General features: G+C 53.2%; 8 protein-coding genes across 8 annotated transcripts; 5 read left to right on the top strand and 3 right to left on the bottom strand.

Annotated features, from left to right (window-relative positions):
* Positions 1-13: 13 nt before the first annotated feature.
* On the top strand, positions 14-3,116 carry CDEST_02197 (Putative transcription factor TFIIB, brf1, TBP-binding domain, Cyclin-like domain-containing protein). The gene has a single exon (XM_062918356.1). It carries the CDS (start codon positions 728-730, stop codon positions 2,930-2,932), a length of 2,205 nt encoding a protein of 734 aa, XP_062774407.1. The 5' UTR covers positions 14-727; the 3' UTR covers positions 2,933-3,116.
* Positions 3,117-4,629: 1,513 nt separating this feature from the next.
* On the bottom strand, positions 4,630-7,522 carry CDEST_02196 (uncharacterized protein). The gene is made up of 2 exons (XM_062918355.1): positions 6,126-7,522; positions 4,630-6,064 (listed from the first exon to the last, which is right to left on the bottom strand). The coding sequence occupies exons 1-2, from the start codon at positions 6,892-6,894 to the stop codon at positions 5,109-5,111; spliced, it is 1,725 nt and encodes a 574-aa protein (XP_062774406.1). The 5' UTR covers positions 6,895-7,522; the 3' UTR covers positions 4,630-5,108.
* A 2,359-nt stretch (positions 7,523-9,881) lies between these two features.
* Positions 9,882-12,772, top strand: CDEST_02195 (Putative kinesin-like protein). Its single transcript, XM_062918354.1, has 4 exons — positions 9,882-10,372; positions 10,432-10,665; positions 10,930-11,529; positions 11,587-12,772. The coding sequence occupies exons 1-4, from the start codon at positions 10,031-10,033 to the stop codon at positions 12,586-12,588; spliced, it is 2,178 nt and encodes a 725-aa protein (XP_062774405.1). The 5' UTR covers positions 9,882-10,030; the 3' UTR covers positions 12,589-12,772.
* Position 12,773: 1 nt separating this feature from the next.
* On the bottom strand, positions 12,774-15,534 carry CDEST_02194 (Putative ATP-dependent RNA helicase DEAD-box, DEAD/DEAH box helicase domain-containing protein). Its single transcript, XM_062918353.1, has 7 exons — positions 15,282-15,534; positions 15,079-15,222; positions 14,801-14,964; positions 14,638-14,647; positions 13,789-14,356; positions 13,649-13,713; positions 12,774-13,507 (listed from the first exon to the last, which is right to left on the bottom strand). Exons 1-7 carry the CDS (start codon positions 15,450-15,452, stop codon positions 13,175-13,177), a joined length of 1,455 nt encoding a protein of 484 aa, XP_062774404.1. The 5' UTR covers positions 15,453-15,534; the 3' UTR covers positions 12,774-13,174.
* Positions 15,535-15,782: 248 nt separating this feature from the next.
* CDEST_02193 (Putative Brix domain, protein Peter Pan) lies at positions 15,783-17,162 on the top strand (the record flags this gene model as incomplete). The annotated part of the gene is made up of 2 exons (XM_062918352.1): positions 15,783-16,211; positions 16,263-17,162. The coding sequence occupies 2 exons, from the start codon at positions 15,783-15,785 to the stop codon at positions 17,160-17,162; spliced, it is 1,329 nt and encodes a 442-aa protein (XP_062774403.1).
* Positions 17,163-17,607: 445 nt separating this feature from the next.
* On the top strand, positions 17,608-19,097 carry CDEST_02192 (Putative phytanoyl-CoA dioxygenase). The gene is made up of 3 exons (XM_062918351.1): positions 17,608-18,008; positions 18,091-18,466; positions 18,554-19,097. Exons 1-3 carry the CDS (start codon positions 17,804-17,806, stop codon positions 18,903-18,905), a joined length of 933 nt encoding a protein of 310 aa, XP_062774402.1. The 5' UTR covers positions 17,608-17,803; the 3' UTR covers positions 18,906-19,097.
* Positions 19,098-19,266: 169 nt separating this feature from the next.
* CDEST_02191 (Putative zn(2)Cys(6) fungal-type DNA-binding domain, fungal transcription factor) lies at positions 19,267-21,510 on the top strand. The gene is made up of 6 exons (XM_062918350.1): positions 19,267-19,389; positions 19,557-19,979; positions 20,056-20,363; positions 20,466-20,599; positions 20,655-21,297; positions 21,353-21,510. The coding sequence occupies exons 1-6, from the start codon at positions 19,341-19,343 to the stop codon at positions 21,398-21,400; spliced, it is 1,605 nt and encodes a 534-aa protein (XP_062774401.1). The 5' UTR covers positions 19,267-19,340; the 3' UTR covers positions 21,401-21,510.
* A 1-nt stretch (position 21,511) lies between these two features.
* Positions 21,512-23,980, bottom strand: CDEST_02190 (uncharacterized protein). Its single transcript, XM_062918349.1, has 2 exons — positions 21,937-23,980; positions 21,512-21,856 (listed from the first exon to the last, which is right to left on the bottom strand). Exons 1-2 carry the CDS (start codon positions 23,974-23,976, stop codon positions 21,521-21,523), a joined length of 2,376 nt encoding a protein of 791 aa, XP_062774400.1. The 5' UTR covers positions 23,977-23,980; the 3' UTR covers positions 21,512-21,520.
* Between the last annotated feature and the right edge of the window lie 456 nt (positions 23,981-24,436).

The following is a 24,436-nucleotide window of genomic DNA, read 5'->3' as shown; positions in this document are numbered from 1 at the left end:
CCAAGTGACAAATACCGTACATGCATAGCAATCAAGTCCGAGAAGGGGTCTTTTCAGGTGCACAAATTTTGTGGATTAATGGAGATTCGAACTGGTAGCTTTCGGAAGAATGACAGAGTGGAGATTCCCTTTTCGGGATTCGAGACCAGCGAGCGGACATATCGACTTAGCAGATTTTGGCACACCTCTTGGTCCCCTGTTAGTCCCACCCAGGCCCGAACTCCCATTCACCCTCGTCCTCTGAAGCAAACGCGCACCTCCCCCCGCTCGACCATCTCGTCGCCAACCCCACTAATTTTCTCATTCTTCGCTTCATTTCACCAACGACCAGTATCCCTCTGCAGAAGACATCACCAGCAGCGCCCAGGGTCGTTCTCAAATCACTTACACTTCATTTGTCGACTTCTCTTGCAGTGTCTGCGTCACCAAACGCGCAAAGCTCTACGCAACAAGCTGCGTTTGCAAAATCCCTTCGCTCCAAAGTGCAAGCAGAAAGGCTGTGCCTGCTGTTTGGTACCGTGAAAGAAAGGGGACGGTTGCGAGGCATCGAGGCCTTCTTATTCTATCAGTCGCGTGCCCCGCCTATATTCCCCCCCCTATTTTTTTCTTTTCTTGCAACGACCCTTCCTCCTCTCGGGAAAGTCCGTCTAGCTAGAAGAATAGGAGGGAGAAACGCCAGACACCCGATTATCCTGCCCTGCCTCGGAGTGGTTGCAGCCCCGGCACCATGTCCTCCTTCCTCACACCCACGAAGAAGTCCCAGAAGCCGACGACGGGCAAGTCGAAGCCATTCCAACCTCCGAACCGCATTCGAGCTATTCGCGAACAAGCCGAACGCCAGCAGGCAAACGCCGCCGCCGCCGCCGCCGCCGCCAACGCTTCCGCCCAAGCACACCTGAACCGCTCTAGAGCCCCGGCGGTCGCCATCTCGAACCGTCCGCAATGCCCGAACAAAACCTGCGTCAAGCCTAATGTCGTCGACGGCGTGTGCCAGACCTGTGGCCGAGTCGCCGACGACAGCAACATTGTTGCAGAGGTGCAGTTTGGTGAAACCTCTTCTGGTGCCGCCATGGTACAGGGAAGCTACATCGCAGCCGACCAGGCCGGAGTACGGACAATGGGCCCTGTTTTCCGCCGCGTTGGAGGCTCCGACGATCGAGAGAAGTCTATCCGGGAGGCACGCTCTCTGATGCAGGGTTACGCTCAGCGACTGAACCTCAGCGACAACACTGTCAACACCGCCGTCCAGGTCTTCAAACTCGCCTCTCAAGCCAATTTTGTCCAAGGTCGCACACTTGTCATGGTCGCTGCCGTCTGCCTTTACACTGCTTGCCGCACCGAACGCCCTTGCAAGATCATGCTCATCGACCTTGCCGACCTCACGCAGATCAACGTCTTCAAGCTTGGCCGAGCCTTCAAGGCTCTGAACAGAGTCGTATACATCTTTGGCAACGGGGAGGCCCCAGTGTTCCCCGAGGACATCCTTTTCAGGCTCGCCTCCAAACTTGAGTTCAAGCACATGACCAACAGGGTTGCCGAAGATGCCGTCCGTCTCGTGCAGCGCATGAAGCAGGACTGGATCGTCATGGGCCGTCGCCCATCGGGTATCTGCGGTGCTTGTTTACTCATAGCCGCCAGAATGCACAATTTTCGACGCACGACGAGAGAGGTTGTCTACGTCGTCAAAGTCACCACCCATACCATCCAGGAGCGTCTTCAGGAGTTCAATGTTACGGAGGCTAGCAAGATGACCGTGGAGGACTTCTTGTCCCAGGATTTCAGCTCCAATTCACACGATCCCCCGTCGTTTTACAAGGGTACAGAGGCCTGGCAGAAGCAGCAGGAGGAATCGGGCAAGAAGCGGAAGCGCAAGATCACAGACGACGGCGACAGCACCAGAACGACACCAGCACCTTCACTCCCGCCTCCTGACCTATCAACGGCTCCTGCTGTCGAGTATCGCCGAGACAAGGACGGCTTCATCATTCCCCCGCTTCCCTCCCAGATCGCCCAAGATGAGCCGGCTCTCCGAGACACGAATAGCACTCAGCACCTCGAGGGGTTGGCGGAAGAGTTTGGCGACGCAGAAAAGCAGAGCCAAGAGTCGCCACAGAAGGAAGCCGGCGACAAAAACGGACGGGCTCCCAAGCCTTCGCTGCCCATCGACAACGAGTGGGAGGAGGACGAGGCTCAGATGGAAGAGCAGATTTCAGAGATCATGAACGACCCCGAGACATATGAACACGCCAAGGCCTTCAGCAACGCCGAGCAGCGCGCTCGCATTCACTCCATCTGGGCACTCCAGCAACAACCAAACAAAGCCGTGTCGATGGCCCCAGAGGTTGGCGAGGACGAATTTGCCGACGACCCCGAGGTGTTGAACTGCATGTTGACTCCGGACGAGATCAAGATCAAGGAGTTGTTGTGGGTTAATGAGAACAAGGACTGGTTGCGCCAGTCACAAGAGCGGCTCTTCAGAAAGAAGCTCGAAGAAAAGAAACCCAAGAAGGATCGCAAACGGAAGAAGCGCCCGCGCATTGGCGAGGGCCAGACGACACCAGCTAGCACGCCCGGTGAGGCGGCCGTCAATGTCATGAAGGAGCGAGGCTTCTCGAAGCGCATTAACTATGATGCCATCCGGCAAATGTTCGACGTGCAAGACAAGGGGGATCCGGGATCCCGGCCGGAGAGTGAAGCCGCTAGCCGCCCGACCAGCAAGGCCCCGAGCGTAATCGACGAGACCATCCATGAGGAGGAAGAGATTGAGCCCCTTGAGGGTGAAGAGTACGAGCACCAGGATGACGAGTTTGGGGGTGGAGACGACTACGACGACATGGGCGATGAGTCCCACATGTACGATGAGGACGATCAGGGGATGGGAGAAGACGATGATGATGACGACGATTTTGGATTAAACGATGATGATGAGTGAGCACAGTCCGTCGTGAATCGTCTAGTCTTCTGCCGTCTCAGCGAATATCTGAGAGGGGCGGCGTAATTGTATTTAGATACCCAAGAGCCCTAAACATGTCGGGGTTTCGGTTGGCTGCACGCCAGCACGATTGCGTTGTGACATCGATAGAGCATCTTTAAACCAGCCAAGTAACCTGTTTCCCTTCTTTCAAGTGTTTACTTTCACTGCTAAGCTTGACTGAAATTGACTAGCACAGGCTATTCACGTTGTGCAGACGGTAATAGTTCAGCTAGCTGCCTAGATGCACTCAGATCCTAGTCTTGGGGGCTGCTTGCAACTTTACTACTTAGATTAAAAACCAGGCGATCCTTTACATCAATGGCCGGGTGTCGCAATGGCAGCGAGTTGCTTTCCGGTGGCAAAGGTTCTGGGTTCGAGTCCCAGCTCGGTCGCATTTTTTTTCTTTTTAATCTTCTTAGCTGTCTAAATGCAGGGGCCTGCATGTGTAATTACATAGTATCAATCAGTGTTCTAGAACTTTTGTCTAAATGCCCAAGACCAATCCAGGTAATGCTATTTGTTATTAGCTTCTGTCTAAAAACAGTCAAAGGACTGCTGGTGCGCACCAACCGCGTACAGTGCACCTCTCAGTTCGACAGTTCGAACATAATGGAGACCCTATCTCGCCGGCGGCCTTTGGAGTGCCGTCCAATGGCAGCTGTTGGTGTATCTCACTCACGCTTGGCTTGTCACATTGGCAGAGACATTGCATGAGAGACCTGAGGCTGATTGGCGGGGTATTCAGGGGAGGACAACAGCAAGAACCCAGGGTAAGACCACGAATACGCTCCTAGGCATAGAGAGGCTGGGAACGACCCGTTGAGCGTGTGTCTGTGATGAGTTGCGGCAGCTGTTTCTTACTGGAGTTCGGCGAGAAGTTTGTGACCGAGGGCATGTCAATGAAGCCTCGAGGTTTCTGGGGTTGTGACAGCGCGATCACACGTCTGCTCCGCCTGGATTTGGTAACGGAGTGCCTGTTCGCCAATGCTGTCTACGGAGAAAGAAGGAATTGATGGTAGGTTGTTAGATGTTGGAATTATTTGAGAGGTAGTGCAACCGTGAGAGTGAGTAGGCTAGCATGATGGTGGATGTGACGATAGCATGCGTGGCGTCCCGGAGCAACGAGGCCAGGAGTATAACATGGCGTGCTTCTTCTAGCTGTGTTGGTGAGACCTACGTCAAATCTCAGCTTTAAATCCAGATTCATTAATCCATCAACCACGCTGGTATGTATTTTTGCGTCGAGACGACCTTAGGAAGCATCGTGGACGCGAAGCCCAAGTTCCACAGGTTTCTGCTCAACCCGATCGTTTTTACTCAACCTCAAGCAAGAGAAGAGCGCGACGAACAAGTTCAGCGCAGCCGTGGTCGAAAAGCTCCTCAAGGCATTAAAGGGCGCGGCCGAGACGTTGAACGGGCGGATCGAAACGGCGTTCAGCATGCCATTGCTGCTTACAGCTAAGCAGTGATTTGTGAGACTGTTTTGGATGAGGGTTGGGATAGTCGGAAGGATGTGGTAACAGGACTAGTGCCGTGAAGACATGGTAATGAAACAGGCGTGATGGGCGGACTACGAATGCCTTCATGTAGGATAGTGAGTTTCTCAGATGTAATACAAAAATCATAGGTCGCCAGCTCTTCCTTCCATATGTGATGGTCGAAAGCATTGCAATGCAAGTCGTTTCGATGTTAACCTTCATTTGTGAGACAAGCAACACTATCAACCAGGCAATTGGCAACAAACGTCATTGAATATCATGGTTTTCATTGATGCGAAACTAGGAAACAGGATCGTCAAACACATCAAGCCAGACCGTCTTAGAACCGGAGGGGAATACCTTCCGTAGCCCAAGATACATCGGCTACTGTGGGACCGACGCCATTCGCCGGGCTTTCTCCTGACACTGGCCTTGGCCAAGTATCTGTAACTTTTGTGCTTTTGTCTACCGTTATTCCCGTCGGTTTGACGGGCCAGTGTAATAATGTGTAACATAAGAAAACATGAAGGTCAGTAAGAGTCAAGTGTATGAGGCCAGGGATGGCAAGTGCCCTTTGCTTCGGGAGCAGCATGCCACGCCATCCTCAATCGTTTTGTGTCAGGCATGTCGGGCAGGCCCGATGCTGCGTTGCTGCACTACAGGTGCAACACGTTGACGTCCGGGATGCTGCGTTGGCGCTTGTGGCCAATGGGTATCTCGCTAGATGCTTTGCGTTTCTGGGACATGGACTCGAGTGGGCTCCGGGCGAGGTCGCGCATCTGCTTTTTGGATCGCCGGAGTGGCGTCAAGGGGACGGCCGCTGTCTCAAAGCGGTCCGACTTGAGACCGCGCAGAGCAGTGTAGTTATAGGGGCTGCTGAGGGCGAGGGAGTCTTGTGTGGCTTTGTCGCTCAGGATGAGTCGCTGGTTGATCTGGTCGCGACGGAAAGCCCCAACGTTGTTGGCGTTGATGTGCGAATGCAGGTCCACATCGCTCGAGGCGGTACGTGGCCGGGCAGGGGTAGAGCCCAATGGGTCGGCGTCCCACTGATTCTCCTCTTCATCGCCAGAGGAATGGTTGTCGTCGAACTCGATAAAGTCGCTGATGTTGAGGCTTTTCTCCACCTCGTCGTCTTCCTCCTCCTCGTCAAAGCCCACATCTGAACTCTCGTCGGCAGTGTTGGGTTCGGAAGGGAAGGGAAAGAAGGCCTCGGCGGGACCCATGGCTTGGGTGTTGAGGTAGTCACCAAACGTGTTGGACGAGAACATGGCGCTCATCATGATCTGAGCAGAACTGCTGAGCATGGGGGAGTTTTGGTTCTCATCAATGGGAGGCAGGTACTGGAAGTTGAACTGCTCAGGAGACAAATCAAGTTGGCGACGACGGTGGGGAGTGAAGATCATCATCTTGCGGGAGATGGGGTTAACAACAGCAATGGGCTTTCGCTCAGAGTTGTCGAGGTTAAAGCGGCCAACACGCGGCTGTCCGCGCTGGCCCTTGACCGGGAGATCGGTGTCAGAATCATCCCACTGCTCAGTGGGCGGCTCAGGACGCTTGATCTTGCGGCGGACAACGGGTTCAGGCTCGTCTTCCTCAGTGGTGTCACCGTCAGCTAGTTGGTTGGCGTTAGCAATCACGTACTTCTTGTTCCTCGTCACAAAGCACAAACTCACTCTCATAGCCGTCTAGCTCTTGGGTTTCCTCAAAAGCTGCGACCGGAGTGGGCATCTCAGAGACTTCGCCGGTTGTCATAGGGGTAGCGATGGGTGTGTCGTCGTCGCCGAGCTCTTGAACAACAGCCTCGACATCCGATTCAGCATCATGAGTGTTTCCATAGGCTCCATGGTAGTCGCCATGATAGTCCCAGAAGGAGTTTGAGTTCTCAGACTCGTCATTTTCATCATCATTCTCAATCTCCCGGCGGAAGGCCGGGTCAAGGGAGCTCTGGTCGACGAAGATATCAGGAAAGAAGTCGGCATGGTCGTCCTCGGTGTCGGTAGAGTCGGAATCACTCGAGGGGACATCAAAGCGAACGTGGCGTTCGACAGACCGGTGATGGTGGTCAGAAGCCGCACTTTCGTCAATCTCGGACATGATGCCGTCCCAGCTGGCGCTGTCCTCAACGTCGGCAGCACCGTCCTCTTCGTCTTCGTCTTGCTCCTGCTCGTCTTCGTCATCATCGTCATCGTCCTCTTCCTGGGCAATGGGCGGCCGAGGGGGGCTCGGGATGCTGGGGGGTGGCAGCACCTCGTGTAGGATATGCTCCTCCTCGGCCGCATCGACATCCTCCTCGTCATCGTCGGAAGAATCGCTTATATCCTCGACCGCAGAGTAACCCCCGTCATCGGACAAATCGAAGGATGAGGAGGACGTTATGGAGTCGCGGCGCTTCGCAACCTTGCGAGAAGCCACGGAAGACTTGTTGCGAACGTTGCGAGACATGGTAGTGGTAATGCAGGGGGTGAGAACCCAATATCGTTTGTCGTATTTGGAGGGGTAGTCGTTTAATGGAACAGAGTTGACGTGATAGCAATACTGTATGTTGAAGTTTTCTTTGTTGCGCCTTCTCGTATGGTATGCGGCGTGTATGGATTCCCGTAGGTAGGCGGATCGAATAAAAAAATAAGAAGAGAGAGCGAAAGAGAGAGAGAGGTGGCTGGAGTGGGCGTGGCAGGGGTCGTAGAGGTCGAAATAGGTGGATGTGAAGATATTTTCTTCGAGCGGATAGGCTTCTCGTAGCCCGGTGAATAGTGGGCTTGATGGTCGATTCGGGTGAAATCAAATACAGACTTCCGTCAATGGGCCAGAACCGTCCCGTTGGAGGGCTCCGGACAGTAAAAGTCTGGGTTGAACTTCGTCGAAAATAAGAGAAGGGATTGAATGTCTCGATGGGCTGCTGGACTGCAGAGGTGCCCAGCGCAGGCACCCCCGCAGTGGGCGTTTACAGCTCAGCGAAAGCGGCGGACATGATTCTCGACGAAGTGTGGTGTGTGGTTCTAGGGGTGATCCTTTCAAAGGTGGTAGGGCGACTTCGTTGTCTCGTGGGATTGTATTTAGGTGTTGGTGGTTGAGGTGGAAAAGAAAGGAAAAAGGGAAAGGAAGAGACGAAGGCACCGGGATTCCGAAAATAATATGGCTCCCCCAGTCTCCGCCCCGTTCTTGCGTCTTGGTGCTCCACACCCAATCGACTCTTTTTTTTTTTTTTTTTTACCCCCTTCTGCAATCTGCTCCAAACTTTTTTTTCAGTCTCCTCCATCGGTGGGGGGGCTTGAGATGTGGGAATCTGGCATTGTCTGGTTCGCTTAAAGTGGGAACGATGCTGCTCTAACCGTCTTCGGCGCGCCGTCACCGCCTTTTCACGGCCTGTTCGCCCCTACTGATGCCCTGCAGACGCTGAACAGCCCGCTGGAGATGCAGCGTCATTAGTGGATCGCGTCACTGAACTGTGGAGGAAAAGGGCTCTATGTGGAAAAGCCTGGCACCTGCAAGTCACTTCCCCTCTCTTCCAGTCCTAATGCCCCTCTTCATGGCCGTGTCGCCTTTACCTTGCCGTCTCCTCCAAACGGCGAATGTCTGTCTTCACCCTGTCCAGACACTGGACAGCGAGCAACAACCCCTCCATCTGTCGTCACACACGCTGGGCTGATCTATATCGAGATGGGGACAGGCTGATCATGCCTCCATTATGGCAGATGCAATATCTGGCCTCTTGCCCGTGACCCGCTGAGATTCTCTTGGGCAGTGCAATCTCACAGTAGCCTCGATGATCCATCCGGCCGGAGCATCAGACACTGGCAAGAACAGAAAAGGGAGGGATGTAGATGTGTGGGCGGCCAGGCTGTACCGTTTCATTCCGTACCGTACACGTACACGTACAGTACCGTACCGTTTCCTCGATATCACATCGTTCATGGGCGATGCTGTCAGCAAGAAGCCAGCAGTCAACAGGTGTAAGAGGCGCAATGTTAAAAAAGAAAATTGGATCTCACATCGTCAAGCTTCTTGGTCTCACTATTCGCATTGTGACATTCCTAACTCACTGACATTGGACTACACGAATGGTAACACCCCACCGATACCCACGTCTCCAGCTTGAGGCCAGGTCCACCGCTTGCCTTGCGCCTGCAGAATTAGAACGTGCGGAACAGGCAAGCGGTCTCCTGATTCGCCTCGGCTCCCAACTTCCCAAGCCCCTCTGTTCGAAGCTTCGAGGGGCTGAGGGGCAATCGGGGTGGCCAGCTCATCCTTCTGCGACTTCACTCTCTGTATGCCTGGGTAGGTATGCCAACAACTAGTTGGGCACGCACACCGTAGTTTCAGGTCACCCAACCCGTCATTTACACTGGGTAGTCTATCTGAGTTACCGAATATGACTCTTTGAGTAACCAAAATACGCCCCCAGCCTTGGTCGACACTATCATTCATCGTTAAGATGCAGGTGTAAATGCAGACACCAGTACACAACGGGAGGGGAAAAGGGGAAAGGAGGAGAGGGAAAATAATCATAAAAAACCACACTCCGAAGATTGACAAGCTCTAATGTGCGGGGCCCATGCTCGTACGGATGCTCGGCGCTGGCCGTCGACCACATTCTCGTTCGAAGGGTCCATGGCCACAGTCCAAATTTTCAACCGGTCATGCGGGAGTCAAGAGGATCAACCTTGGACGGTACTGGTCCCCCGTTGTCTGGCCTCTTGTCATTCATGACTCACTGACGGAAAGTGAGGGGTTGTCAAGCCAGGCAATGCCTGCGTCAGGCCTCAACCGTTTGACTTTGAGCCTCAGTAAAAACCTTGACCGTGAGGCAGGCAGGCTGATTGGGGATTCTGGAAAGGGGGTAGTGCCAGAAGCTGACAGAGCTACCTCCCCTCGAGACAAACACCACGGCCGAGTAGGTCTGTTTGGTTGACATTGGTTTATACTTTAGATTTATCCCACCGTGGCTCTAAGCTGGCCGTAAGGAGGTCTGGATCATTGTCGGGACGAGAGGGATGATGCTGTCATCCTCAGGAACAAAACCGATCAGATTGCCTGACAATTCGGCGGTAACAGTGCTTTCCCTTTATGCTACTAAACCTGCTTACCTATGTATAAGAAGGATGACTGCTCGAGGGGTCTAGCTACCAAAAGGGGGAGGGGGGGGTAGGTGAGGTTGGATCGAGAGTCTGCGGTTTGCTCCCCTTCGGTCGGAACCGGCGCCACACCACACTCCCTGCCGACCGGGCACAAGCCCCACTCAAAACTGTGTCTCAGCGGGGAGCACCGTGCAAAACGTGGCGGGCTGCCAGGGGGAAAGGAGGAGGGATGTGCACGTCCCCTAGTTCCCCCGTCTTCCGTCTTAAGAAACCCTTTATCGATACGAGGAGCCAAAATGTCGGTTATCTTATCGGCTGTTGCCCGGCCATTAAGGTAAACAAGGATTGTGTCTCCTTGACCATTTCAACATTCGTACCCCGGACTCAACCTCAACCAAGGGCAGCAGCAGCATCACTACCACCATCGACGTTCCTCGCCCAACCCGAACCGTCGGCAATATCAATAGTCCGTCAATTGCGAACTATCTTTACAGCTGCCAACGATGGATTCCTCATCACAGCAGAAGTCCTCGGCGAATCTCTTTCAGGTGTACCTGCGCTTGCGACCGCCCCCAGCTGGCACGGCATCGTCTGACCGATTCTTGGACGTGGAAGAGTGCGATGCAGACACCCATCCCTCGCACATCACACTCAATCCGCCAAATGATCGCAAAAGGTCGACCGAGAAGTTCGCCTTCACCAGAGTGTTCGAGGAGGATGCTACCCAGCTCGACGTCTTTCACTGCACAGGGGTCGCCTCGCTTGTCGAGGGCGTCTTAGCCCCCCACGGCGGTCATGGTACCGATGCTCTGATCGCTACTCTGGGCGTAACCGGGTCTGGGAAGGTGAGTAGGAGTTGCTGCCATTGATTCCTTGCCGATGCACCATGACTGACATCCTATAGTCTCATACCATCCTCGGCTCGCGCTCGACGCGAGGCATGACACAACTCGCCCTTGACGTTGTCTTCCGGTCCATTGGCTCCAATATGTACGACTCTCCGAGTTTGGAGGGTTCTCTCCAAGCCTCCGATGTTTCCGACGCCACCATAATCTCGGCACCGTACTTCCTCGAGACCGTGTTTGCCGACTTCAGCTCATCCCGTGGAGGAGGTTCAAGAGCTGGAACCCCAATGCTTGTAGGAAATACCGTTCTTTCTTTCGAAACCCCTTTTCTACGTTCCCAACGCCGGAAGCAGCAGCAAGAAGTGCAGCCAGCGCTGGACTTGGGAGGCGTGCGCTTGGTACTGTCAACTCCAGACCATCCGCAGCGCAAGCATCGCGATGGCTATTCCACACCAGTGCCCGAAGATCTTCTTCATCATCAGAGTAATGCGCCAATGCATTTCATGACCATGACCACTGCATCCAAGACCAAGAACATTGCTAAAACTCGAGCAAAGGGCGAAAACTATCCGACGCCGACCCCTCGACGAATTCTTCAGCGACCATCAGCACTTCCTTCAGCGCCCGACATCAGCTCCGTCAATGTGTCGTCTGACCCCGAATCCGATTACGCCGTTGTTCTTTCCATGTACGAGGTATACAACGACAAAATCTATGACCTTCTAACCCCCCCTATCAAATCCAATGCGACGAAGGAGTATCGGCGCCGCCCTCTGTTATTCAAGTCAACTGAGCAATCCGCCGACAGGAAAATGGTTGCTGGTCTGAAGAAGATTGCGTGCACCAACATGAAGGAAGCCATCATGGTGTTGGAAGCCGGTTTACATGAGCGACAAGTGGCTGGGACGGGTAGCAACAGCGTCTCATCTCGAAGCCATGGGTTCTTCTGTGTGGAGGTGAAGAAACGAGCCAAGGTTGGCCGGAATCGCGCTTGGGCTGGCAGCAATTTGACTATTGTCGACCTCGCCGGCAGTGAGCGTGCTCGAGACGCGAAGACTCAAGGTGCCACTCTTGCTGAGGCTGGCAAGATCAACGAGAGTCTCATGTATCTGGGGCAGTGTCTCCAGGCGCAAAGCGGCATGGGCAACAGCAGCAAGGTACGTCATACTGAGGACATTGAACTGAAATCCGTGAGCCTAACAACCGTCTCCCAGCCCACTGTCATGCCGTTCCGACAGTGCAAAATGACAGAGCTACTTTTCTCCAATTCCTTCTCTGCGACATCTTCTGCAGGTGTTGTGCCTCGTCGAAATGCTCAACGAGGAGTCATGATCGTGACTGCAGATGCACACGGGGACGTCAATGCCACTTCGCAGATCCTCAGATACAGTGCCTTGGCGAGAGAAGTCACGATTCCTCGTATCCCCAGCATTACATCGACCCTGCTAGCAGACACACCTGCACCCTCGCACCCATCGTCGGGGATGAAGTCCCCCGATCTACTTCCACAGCGGAGAGGCTATTTCGCACACGGTTCATCAGGTCACCGCAACTTTTCGCCAAGCTCCGACAATGGAGACAGAGTTCTGATGGAACATGCGGCGCTAGAGATCGCTCGGATGCAAGAAGAGATAACCAATCTTCACATTGAACTAGACAGTGAGCGTGAAGCCAGGGTATCTACCGAGGCACATCTTCTCAGCATGGAAGACAGGCTATTAGAGCTGGAGCAGACGGTGCGTGAGGATTGCATGGCCGAGTTTGATGCCCGATTCGAGATGGAGCTGGCTCGATGGAAGGCAACACTGGCTGCTGAACAAGAGAAGGGTGAAGAGCACTGGGATCGTAAAATGGAGCTCTTTGAGAAAGGCCTCGGCGTCACCCTCGCGGAAGACGATAACGTCGGCGAGGACAAGGAAAACTTGTTGGTTGAGGATCTCGAAGACGAGAACGAGAGACTTCGGCGGGAGAATGAGATCCTGAGACGCGAGCTTGCGGCGAGGAGTCCAACCAAGCGCAAGCCGCTTCGGGAACGAGACGACTTTGGAGGCCCCAAAGCTGGCGCCGGCCCCGCCGTCAGCAACCTAGGTCGGAAGATGGAGCAGCTGCGTGTTAGTAACGAAACCCCAGCCATCAATGGAAACACGGGGAGCCCGAAGAAGATAAGGAAGCTCGCAACGAAGCGGTGGGACACGGTTACGGATGATGAGTTTTGATCCACTGGTCCACGCAGTACTCTTGTGAGAGTTGTTTGCGCCGGCTGGTTGCGCTTGTTTTCCTGGCATATACCCATGTTTTTCTACACATTCGCTCTCCAGGGGGTTCTGGCGTTCGAGAGGTTGGTTGAGTTAGCAATGATTGCAAGCATAGAACATAATGACACTAATCTGACCACTCCTCTGAATTGCTTGGCTGTCTGTCTTGTGTCACATTGTTTATCTTGCTTCTCTCAACCTTCGTAGCCTTCATTGCGTTCTCATTCTCGGACTACCCGACATTTTTCCTGGGGGATTCATCTCGAAACTATGCTCGCCGTCATGCTCCGCCAGCTTTCACCTTGCTCGCTGCGCCACTGCGATCGAAGAACCCGATGGAACGAGCCTTTGGTGTGCTCTCTCATATTTTTCTCTTAACATTGACCCTAGTAGGCCTTCGTCAATTGGAAAAAGGGATTGCACTCTCATGTCTGCAGTAGGACCCGATTCCGTTCAATCTTCAACTCTAGCACTCAGATACCATTAGTTGTCTTATAGCAGAATGACCCCAGCGTAAACCCATCGTTTTCGGACCTAGATGCCCCTCTCAACCCTCTTCAGCATCCATGTCGTCGTGGCGCCGCTTGCCACCGCTGCCTGCACCGCCCTTCTTTCCGCCTTTCAGCGTCGATCCCTTCTTACCCTTCGTTTCCATCAAGTTCTTCATTTCCATTCTAGCATGTCTCTGAGCCTCTTCAACGCGATTTTGGAAAACCATGACCTCATCCTTTTGCGTAGGATACTCGTCCAACTTTTTGCCAAGAGCGGCCTCAATGCGGAGGAAGATTTCCAGGTCGTACTGTGTGACGAGGCTGAGGGCGATACCTGACTTTCCAGCACGAGCGGTTCGACCAATTCTGTGAATGAAGGTTTTGCTGTCCTTTTCAAATCAATTAGCGGTGTTTCCCAAAGCTGAGCTTCTGTAGTTGTTGCTCGAGCTTGGTTTAAGGGGGGGGGGGGGGGAGACACTGAATGCAGAAATGAAAGGAGGGGGATCTGCGAGTGTGGAGAGAATACTTACTTGGGGCAAGTCGTGGTTGACGACGACGTCTACCGCCGGAACATCCAATCCTCGAGCAGCCACGTCTACACTCGTTAGTGGGTGTCAAGACAAAAAAAAAAGGTTCTCAACTAGGGTCGGAAGGACTGTTCGTAACATACCCGTTGCGACGAGAATGGACCGTGTGCCTGTGCGGAACTTGTTGAGAGCGCCGAGACGAGCTGTTTGGTTCAGCTGGCCGTGGAGAGGGATGGCGCCAAAACCCAGTGACCTGAGCAAGATGGCCAATCTTTGCGTCTCAGCCACGGTGCGCGTGAAGATCATAATCTTCTTGCCGGCATGTTCGTTGAGGAGGTAAATGAGATGCACGTCCTTCTGCGTGTGGGGTATGAAGAGGTAGTATTGCAGAAGGGTTGAGACGGTCTGGTACTTGTTGGAGCTGATGCTGACGCGGACAGGATCGCGCAAACTGGCCCTTTGCAGACTCTCGATCTTGGAGCTCATGGTCGCGGAGAAGAGAAATGTTCGCCGTTCGCGGGGGACGAACTTGAGAATCTTGTCGATACTGGGACCGAAGTCCATGTCCAGCAGTCTGTCAGCCTCGTCCATGACCAAGTACTTGAGTGACCGCAAGGAGAACCCTTTTGTCTTTTCAAGGTGGTCTACCAGTCTTCCGGGTGTCGCTATGATGACGTGTGGCTTTTTGCCGAGAGCGATGGCTTGGGCAACCTATGACTCGCGGTCAGTATGTTTTCCCCAAAACTCAAGACGAAGGTCAAGTGGGAAGTAGTTGGAGGGGAGCAAAAGAAGGCCAAGAAGAACAGAGATGGGCTAATTTAGCAAAAGGCTCTGCGTGAATCTGGAGTGTAGATCTCTCTTATCAAGAGAGTCTTCAGCCCCCCGCGGAGCTACACACACGATGCCTCTGCCTGGGACACTACTTATCGGTCCTCAAGGTTGTCCTCAAGGTTGTCAAGGGGAGAGCTTCATGAGTCAGAGGTGCCATTCACTGGGGAATAGCTGGTAGACAACGAAGCCTGCACAGGAAGAGAGGAACGGGGATGTAAAGAAGTAGATACTGAGACGGAACGGGGAGAAGAGATGAAGGCAGGGGATGTTTACCCTAGTGATGAGGTTAGTTATGCACATGGGGACGTAGGAGTTGGGGCTTACATGTCCAGCCCACCGACGATTACTGCTGTCCGGAGCGAGATCAAGCTGCCCAGGGCCTCAAACTGCTGGCCAATTTGGGCAGCCAATTCTCTCGTAGGTGCTAGCACCAACCCGAAGAATGCTTGAGGCTTCTCCAAAAGAGCCTGGATCACCGGCAGCGCGAACTGGAAATCCTCTGCGTTAGTAGAGTTGCCAACAACGTACTCCCCGACTGATTGTAGACATTCGGCCAGAAACTCGAACCAATGACCACAAGCGAGGTGTAGAAATGTACTGACCGCTGCCGTCTTTCCTGAACCAGTTTCGGCCAAGCCGATGATATCGCGATTCGCCAAGGCATGTGGGATAGACTGGGCCTGGATGGGGGTGGGTTTCGTGTATCCGAGGTTGGCGCATGCGTCGCAAAGCGAGTCGACAACTCCCTTGGAATGAGTTAGTAAGGTGTGAATAGGGTGGAAATCAAGACTTGAGAGCGACATACGAGATCCTTAAAGCTTTTCGTAACCTCCTCTGTGGCGTCGGCGGTAACCTCTCCTTCGACCTCAGGCTCAGAGACGGCGGATTGGGTCGGGGATGACTCCCTCTCAGCGACACGAGACTCCTTGACCGCGGAGGCCTTATGCGAAACCTTTTGTCGCTTCAGAGAAGACATTTTCGTCGTGGATTGTTCGTGTTCCGGTTCGGCGCAAGTAGGAATCACGTTGCAAAGCGACCAGTGCAAAAGTTCGCAGGTGGGTGCGGTGTGATGACATCCCGCGCCTGGCGGAAAGTTTTTGGTGGAGAAATACTCTTATCAGCACGTGCTTGCTATTTTGGTGGCTTATCGTTGCCGCCCCGCCAAAAAATTTCCTGCGCTGGGAGCGAGAGAGAGTTGCGTCTCGACTGGGCCCCCGATCTTCCCAGCTGTCGGAATTTGGAACCTGGACAACCTCGACGTCTGGTTTTTCCACCCCAACTCAATCGATCCCCAAAACTGCCCAACATGGCGCGCAAAAGAGTCAAGAAGAGAACGCATGTCGGTGCCAGCAATCCCGCTGCCGTCGCTGACAACCATGGCTCCAAGGACCCCAAGAGCATGGTCATCCGTATCGGCGCGGGCGAGGTCGGTTCCAGCGTCAGTCAGCTCGCCGCCGATTTCCGAAAGGTCATGGAGCCAGGGACAGCTGCCCGTCTTAGAGAACGTAGAGCAAACAGGTTGAAGGACTACGTCGTCATGACCGGCCCCCTCGGCGTCACCCACCTTATGCTCTTCTCCCGCTCCGAAAGCGGCAACACCAACCTGCGCGTTGCCCTCACGCCCCGTGGCCCGACATTGAACTTCAGAGTCGAGAAGTACTCCCTCTGCAAGGACGTTCAAAAGGCCCAGAGACGCCCGAAGGGTAGCGGCAAGGAGCAGCTTGCACCCCCCTTGGTACGAACACCCAGCCCCTTCTCGTTGTTGGTGGTTGCTAACCCGCTGTAGCTCGTTATGAACAACTTCCATACCCCCGATGCCGACGCCAACTCCAAGGTGCCCAAACATCTGGAATCCTTGGTGACTTCGGTATGGTCCAGCGTCTTTCCTCCTTTGAACCCGAATGCGACCCCCCTCGGCAAGATCAAGCGAACGTTACTGCTCAACCGCGAGAAGGATCCGGAGAACGAAGGATCTTTCATCATCAACCTCAGACACTACGCCATCACGACACGTTCTACGGGCATCTCGAGGCCGTTGCGGAGACTGGAAAAGGCTGAGAAGCTGTTGGCCTCCAAGACAAACGGAAAGGGCGGCGTGCCGAATCTTGGAAAGCTCGAGGACATTGCCGATTTCCTCCAAGGCGGAGAAAACGGAGATGGATACCTGACAGATGCCACGAGCGGCAGCGAGATTGACAGCGATGCCGAGGTTGAGGTCAAGGAGCAGAAGGCCCAGAAGATCAAGAAGAACGCCGCCCCCGTCGACGACGAAGCCGCGGACGAAGACGACGCTGTCGAGAAGCGCGCCGTCAAGTTGGTCGAATTGGGACCACGCATGCGTCTGCGCTTGACCAAGGTCGAAGAAGGCCTATGTGCCGGCAAGGTCATGTGGCACGAGTATGTTCACAAGACCAAGGAGGAGGTCAAGGAGCTGGAAAAGCGCTGGGAGAAGAGACAAAAGGAGAAGGAGGCCCGCAAGAAGCAGCAGAAGGACAACATCGAAAAGAAGCGGAAAGCGAATGCTGGCAAGGGCGAGGCAGCGGATGACGACAGCGACGTGGACATGGACTACGATGACGAGTTCGATAGTGAGGGCCTTGAGGGTGATGCTGAGTACAAGGTCAACGAGGGCATGGAGGATACCGGTGAATGGGAGGATGAGGAAGACGAGATTGCCAACGGCTGAGGGAGCCCGGTGAGGATAACATTCGGACACCTCTCATAGATAATACCCCAGAAATGGCACGTTTCCGATCGTTACTCAAGCCCCTCTAGCGATGTTGAGTCTGAATGATACCGTATGGTTGTTGAACAAGTCTGGTTGGTGATTGAAATTTTGGTCCATTATCTTGCCGGATGAGAAGGAAGCTTTTTAACAGCTGCTTATGCTTATGCATGCGCCAGGGAGGCGACGAAGGACGAGCCTTTAATGACTCCCGCGTTTATGTTGGTTACTCTGCTCATCGTGCCGCATCCCGCATGCTTTAGTCCCACAGCGGCTCATCGTCGGACTCATTCTGGTGCGTAGTTGTTCCACTTTGGGAAGTAGTCCCAGCGCTGAGGCCCCTGATGTGCAGCCTTTCGCGCCACTCACCATTCAAGCACATGTTTTTTACGCTCTCCTCGGATACCCTGCCCTGGTCAGAGAGACTTAACATGCGGTCCCTTCGACGAGCGCTCAAAATCAGCAACAGTGTCATCATTATCATCATCGCATCTGACTTCAAATCTCCCTTGACTCGATCAGTGCGACACGACCCACATGTCTAGAAACCTAAACTCGTTCGTTGTCATCGAAACCTGCATCGCGCCAACTCTTCCTGCAAAATGCCCAACGTTTCGGCCAACTACGGGCCTGAAGTCCAAAAAGTCCCCGCAGACACACCCATAGAAGACATTATCTACCTCCTCAAGCGTGATGGTGGCGTCTTTCTCAAGCAACTCATCCCCGTCGCCGACGTAGACCAGGCTTGGGAAGAATGCCGAGAACGCCTAGAGAACGATGTCGAATGGAACGGCTCGTTCTTCCCTAGTAAGTTTCGAGGTCCTCGACTTTTCACGGGCTGGCCTTCATGGGCGTGAGATCGGTCACTGATGTTGTACCTTACTCCCAGAGCAGACGCAGCGGGCAACTGCCCTACTAGCTCTCAGTCCTACCTATGCCAAGACCCAAGTAATGAACTCCGTCTACCAACAAGTGTGCGACCATTTCTTGACCACCCGAAGCTGTTTCTGGTGGGGTAGCGAAAAAAAGGAGTCGGTGTCCAAGCCTTACGTCCACTCATGCACAGCCATGAGAATCGGCCCCGGTGGCAAAGCCCAGCCTTTGCACCGCGACGACTATATCAGCCACAACCACCATCCGGAAGTGGGCAGCTGGGACGACGAGAGGGACAAGAATCGAGAGTCGGCCGTCGGACTGTTTGTGGCTGGGAGCAAAGTCACTAAGGAGAACGGGGGCACCCAGTTCATCCCCCGAAGCCATCTTTGGTAAGTGAAAGAACAATGCGTCCACGTTTGGCATTGACTCTCTGGTCTCCATACACCGAATCACTGACTCTCATACTTTTCCGGCAGGGGTACTGACCGAGATGTTCCGCCTCGGGTTGAAGAATGCATCTACGCCGAGATGGAGAAAGGCGATGCCTTCATCATGCTGGCCTCTGCTTACCACGCAGGAGGTCACAACACAACAAAGGACGAGAAGCGGTTGGTGTTTGCAACATTTGTCACGCGGGGATACCTCCGACAGGAAGAAAACCAGTTCTTGTCTGTTCCCCAGGAAATCGCGAAACAGTATGACCGACCGATCCAGGAGTTTATGGGATATGCCATCAGCGAGCCAGCATGCGGGTACGTTGACCAATTAGATCCAATCTTCGTGCTCAGACCGGAGTTGAAAGGTGATGGTCGGCCAACAGATTTTTGAGCAGGGGAAGAAGTCATTTGTAAATACCTAATTCAGGCAGACACATAGGAAAATCCAGTAAAGCCCCCCCAAGAGCCTTATTTAGTAGGCAAAGCAAAAAAAACCCCTATTGAGGGAATCTTTGCAACCAGATTGTCGTCCACTCCACCCCTTCCCAGTCGAGCATCCCAATGCGGGGTGACGAGTTATTCGTAGTTTGTCGTTTCTTATCAGGGGGCATCAAGTCAGACAGACACGCCATCAGAATCCGGCTTGTCGTCACGCGGAATTCAAATTCCTTTAGTCATGACCCCACTAGCGTGTGCTATGTACATCTCCCAACTGTCCTTTTCGGTTACCATTCTGTCACTTGTCTAAACATACCCCACCTTGTTGCACTCTCATGTATGCGTGCGAAGTTGATGGTAGTCCCCTTTGCAAGAGAGAGACTCGAAAATGTCCATGAATATTGGCATGGCAAGGGGGTCCCGAGCTGTGAGAAAAGGTCAGTCAGCCTTTTCCTGTCATTCTTTTAGTCTTGGCAGAAACCGCTCAAGACAACGCTTAGTCGGGTGGGACGACATCCCGACCCGCAACCTGCGTTTCTCATCTCACGATTCTCATCTTGTTTCTGCTTTGACGAGCTCCGAGTTAATTTACCATAATTCACAGACCCAGCCTGTGGAACTTGCCGAAAGAAGTGCCGCAAGTGCGATCGTACTCGTCCCATCTGCAACAGATGCAAGTTGAAGGGTCTCCTTTGCGAGGGTTATCCTCCACGTTTTCAATTTTGCGACTCAACGTCCGCGGATGCAGCCATTGGAGCAAGGGCACAAGAATCCGAGGGCCGTTCGTTGCCATCAACACGCGAACCTGTTCACATTTCAAATCAGAAGTCACCAGCATCGGCCCAAGATCTAGCATCGTCTGATTCCCCAAGCCATGAACGTCTTTCGCCACAAACTCTGTTGCGTGATCCATCTTTGACTTCCCCTCAGGAGCCCTTGATCGATGTTCCATCACCAGCAACAATTACTAGCTACCCTGTCGACGAGGTGCTTCTTACAAACGACAGTCAACGACTGCTCATCTACTGTAGGCCTATTCCTCGACACCGTCCGCCCTCCAAGGTGTAAATGCACGCTTTTCACCACTGACCCCGGATTTACAGTCGACTTGGACTTGAGTCCTCATCTGACGATCGCAGTCGATGGCATGGAAAATCCTTTCCGAGTACATGTATTGCCGCTGGCCTATCAACACACGGGCGTACTCCATGCTGTTCTCGGACTGTCCGCGTGCCACTTGCACCTGTCGTCGTCAGGCGCTGCTCGGGTTGAGATGGCGACTGCCTTACAGCATCGAGTTGCTGCGTTAAATGTCCTTGCTATACTTCTGGGCAAGGAAGAAGTTCATGGACTGACCGCTGCCGAAGACGAGGCGGTGCTTGCTATCGTTTTGCTGTTAGTCCTTCACGACGTGAGTTCACTGATACAACCATCCTCGACCTGCTGGAGCCCATCTCTGCAATACCTTGTCGCAAATGGCTTCGTTGATGATCATGTATTAAGCCAATCATAGATTTGCGAACTGGGGATATCCTCTCACGCCATCCATCTTACTGGAGTTTCGTTTCTCTGCGGAAGAGTTGCTTCGTCCTCCGCGGCGTCGAAGCGGTCTAGAGCAACTATGTTCTTTCTTTCGGCCCTTTCCTGGTAATATTCTTGCATAACTATATGTCATGGAAACTACTGACGACTCTGTTCTTAGGCTGGATGTAGTAAGAGGTTTCAGCGGTGCTGAAAAGCTTACCTACTCAGAGGATGTTCGAAGATGTATTTTGGACACCATGAGCCCACACGCTGGGTTACATATCTTGGTCGGCTGTCCGCCAGCCATCTTCTACCGCATTGGACTTGTCATCGCAGCAGCAAAGCGTCATTTGGAGGGAAGCTTGGCTGTCGCCGAGTTCCAAACCATTTTGGAAAACGCAGAAGCCTTTCTACGTGGGATCGATTTGGAAGCAATTGAGTACCCAACCCAGCACCCCGAATGGAAGCAGCTCGCAGAAGCATATCGACATGCTTGTCTTCTGAGGACTATGCGTTGGCCAGACACATTCTCCATACCTTGCGAAGACGGGAGAATCAGAGAATCGGTTACAGCCATATTTGACTGCTGTGCTAATGTGCCAATGGGCTCGTCGTTCTACAAGCGGTTACTATTTCCACTGTTCCTCGCTGCATCCGACACGTCGATAAGCTATGAAACACATTACGCCAGCCTATGCATTGACGAGATACGACGGTCCACAGGGTTCCGACATGCAGCAATGATGGAGGTTCTTGAAGGTGTATGGGAAGAGAGAAAACGGAAGACTCGAGGGTGGACGAACGTTCCTTGGATGGAATTCGTGAGCCAATGACCTGGATCAAGTGAGAGAAACTTTAGTACTGACTCACTTACAGACCTGCTCCGAGAGTATGAAACAACAACATGCATATCTGTTCTTCTGATTGAAATGCTTGTAACGGCTACATAGTGATCGAATCTGTTTCTTAAAGCGTTGACAGTCTTGGAGCCGACAGCCTCTCTAGAAGTTGGCAGTTTCCGAAATGTCCCCCGGAGCAGAGAAGCTACTGAGCTGGAGTAAACTTGACCTCGAATGCATCTGCCGCTTTTCGCAGTGGCGCCATCGAATCTGCTGGAGGTACTGTGGGTATCTGACCGACAGCTGCGGCGAACACGATACCAACAACATCGCCTAGGTTGTTGTCCAGGATCGTACGAAGCAGACTCGGGTCGAGAGACCCTCCCACATTTTGTGCATCCACGGATTCTCGCAAATGCTTCAGCAATTCCCAGCAAACTCGATCAACGTGATAATAATCGAACGAGATCTCCGATATTTCGTCGTTGATCGCGAAGCAGACCTGACGAACGAGCTCTGATGTGCTGAGGGCGCGATGGCTCTGCATGGGCAAGGTCATTAGTCATAGGCCCAAACTACGAAATAAACCCATTGCAGGATATCAACGTCAGCTTATCTCACCATGACTTTCTTTTGCGGATCATCTGGGCGACTCTCGGTCGTGGCTGGCAGATTCTCAAGCCAACCGCTACGCTCGAGGATCTGGTCAATGACCTCGGCGTTGAGGCCTCTCTGATCCGACTCAATCGCGATTCTAGCGGCAAGGGACAAGGAGCAGATGCCCTTGAACTTCATGATACGGATCCCAGCCTTTGATGTTGTAACGCGCTTGGGATTGTCTCGCGTTTGCAGCCATTGCGCCGCTGAGACCCCTTTGGACAATCCGAAATTCTTGAAGTAAGCCTCCGGGGACTTGGGGGGATCGCCAACGAAGAAAGTCGAGTTACCCTGAGACTCGAGCATCGCCTCCAAAAGACTATACTTTTCGCTACCTTGGAGGAGACCCTCCTGCTGCACAGCTTGGTAGAGCTGAATGCCGTGCATGACGTTGCCCGGCTTTGCCGCGTACTCAACGCCGACACGGTGGAACAAGGATCGAACGAAATGCAGATATAAGCCACAGTATATCGGATGATGCTCCAAGAAGTTGGACGGCCTGTCCTGAAGCCCCGAAGCAATGCGTATCGCACTGAAGGGATCCTGACCGCGACCCCACATGGTAGCTAGCCTGCGACATTCTTGCATGTTCTGCTTAACCGTGGTTTCTCGATCGCTGCGAATTTGTAGAGCGTTGTTGACGCTGTCCGCAATGACCCTCGTGGAACGTTGGAGGTCTCTCTCGCCATTCCGTACAGAGGCACCAAGGAACTTGAGGACGTCGAGGTACACCTGGGCGGCAAAGCAAAGCCATACAGGGATCTTGCTGGTTTCCAACATTGTCTTCAGCCCTTTGGTGAACTCGTCGTGAACTGGGACCGCTTTTAGTAGTTGGACGAGCATCGTCTGGTCGGCAAAGACCTCGAGAAGCGCTGCTTTATCCTCTTGCCACCGCTCACGACCGTTCCTGGCCTGTTTCGTATCATCATACCAACCGAACTTCCCATTGTAGGTAGGTATGCCTGGGTCTGTAACCGAATTGCTGTTGAAAGAGTTCAGAAGGCTGAAAGTATTGTAGTAAAAGTCGGAACCCTCTTGGTAGCATTGATAATTGAAATCATCGCCGAATGACTCCTTTTCGAGAGGATCCAAACCTCGTGCTGCGCAAGCGGCTTCGTAGAACATATGGATTGCGCCCAAGGCGCCTTCAAGCTTCTCCATCGAGGGGGCGATTTCTTGCTCCATGTTACGTGCTAGTTGGAGAGCGGTGTTGGTGGCTACCGAGACTGCAGCGAGGTCGACGTCGCCGGACTTGTACTCGCCCCATAGCTCAAGAATCTGGTCCCTAAGTTGACCGAGATCTCTGAGGAAGGCAGTGTAGATGAACAAGGCCTCTGTTGCCGAGTCATCATTCTCGGCAACGTACTCTGTCGGAGGCTGTGCAGGACGGTCGATATCTGGAGCTGCCAGGAAGCTTTGAGATGGTTCGTAGACGTCCAGTACGGCGAACATGTTCTTCGGACCTTTCTTCTTGATGCTGTCTGTGGCGTCTACCATGGAAGACATGTTGAATGCATCGGCATCAGCATGCGGCTTGAAAGCGTCGCGAACCCGTTCCAGAACAGTGACAAAATAGACATGTTTCTTGTCACCGTGGTAGTCCTTAAATCCCCGGACCGACCCTAGCATGCTGGAGAAGCGTTTCCGAGTTTCAATGACCCGATTGAGGGCTGAAACAAAGAAGTCAGGGACCTTGAAGGGGCCAGAGAGCTTTGCAGAGATGAAGTCGGCCAGAGGCACAAAATCCTTGATGGAAATGACATGCATTGGCTTGATGTCTTGAACGGGCGCCGCCTCGCCGAACACCTGGTGCTTCTTGGCTTCTTTCCGGGCCTTGCCTTTCAATCTTTGGGAAACAGGTTTCGATGACGCCGCCGTAGTGACAGGTTGGCTCAGAGGCTTGGTATAACCGGAGCTTGTGGCGGTAGTGGCCAACCACGAAGCAACGACATTGGTATCGCGCTTGTATTGCTGGTAGGTTGACGAGAGAACAGATGGCATCATATTGGGTGTTGAGTAATGTTTGAAAGTAAACTCTAAAGTAGGGTATCGACAGCGACTCTCTGTAATCCAACAGGATGATGTCGGAGGTGATAAGAAGAGAGGAGCGAGATACAATCGAGGGAGAGAAAAGAGCAGGGCAGTGACATAATCCAACGGGTCCGGACAGAGCCCAACAATTTTAGATGGAGAGAAAGAAACAATATTTACGATGGTCACGTGCTGGGCAGACGCAAATACCGGTTCGATTCCAAGTCAGTTGCTGGTGAACCCCACTTACTATGCTTGCCCGAGCAATTAGAACTTCAATACCGCCAGCAGACCCATCTTATTTGCACTGCGTAATGCTGAGGGCAATACCTACATACTGACCTTTTACTAATTTCAATGGCTGTGCGGAGTCTTCTTACTCTAACATCACAATAACCTTATGGATGCAGGTTGGGTTTGGCATCGACGTCGA

This window comes from Colletotrichum destructivum, chromosome 2 (assembly GCF_034447905.1).
Source record: "Colletotrichum destructivum chromosome 2, complete sequence".
Classification (NCBI taxonomy): Eukaryota; Fungi; Ascomycota; class Sordariomycetes; order Glomerellales; family Glomerellaceae; genus Colletotrichum; species Colletotrichum destructivum.
Note: the sequence above shows the minus strand (reverse complement) of the source record. Positions and strands in the feature narration are given on the sequence as shown.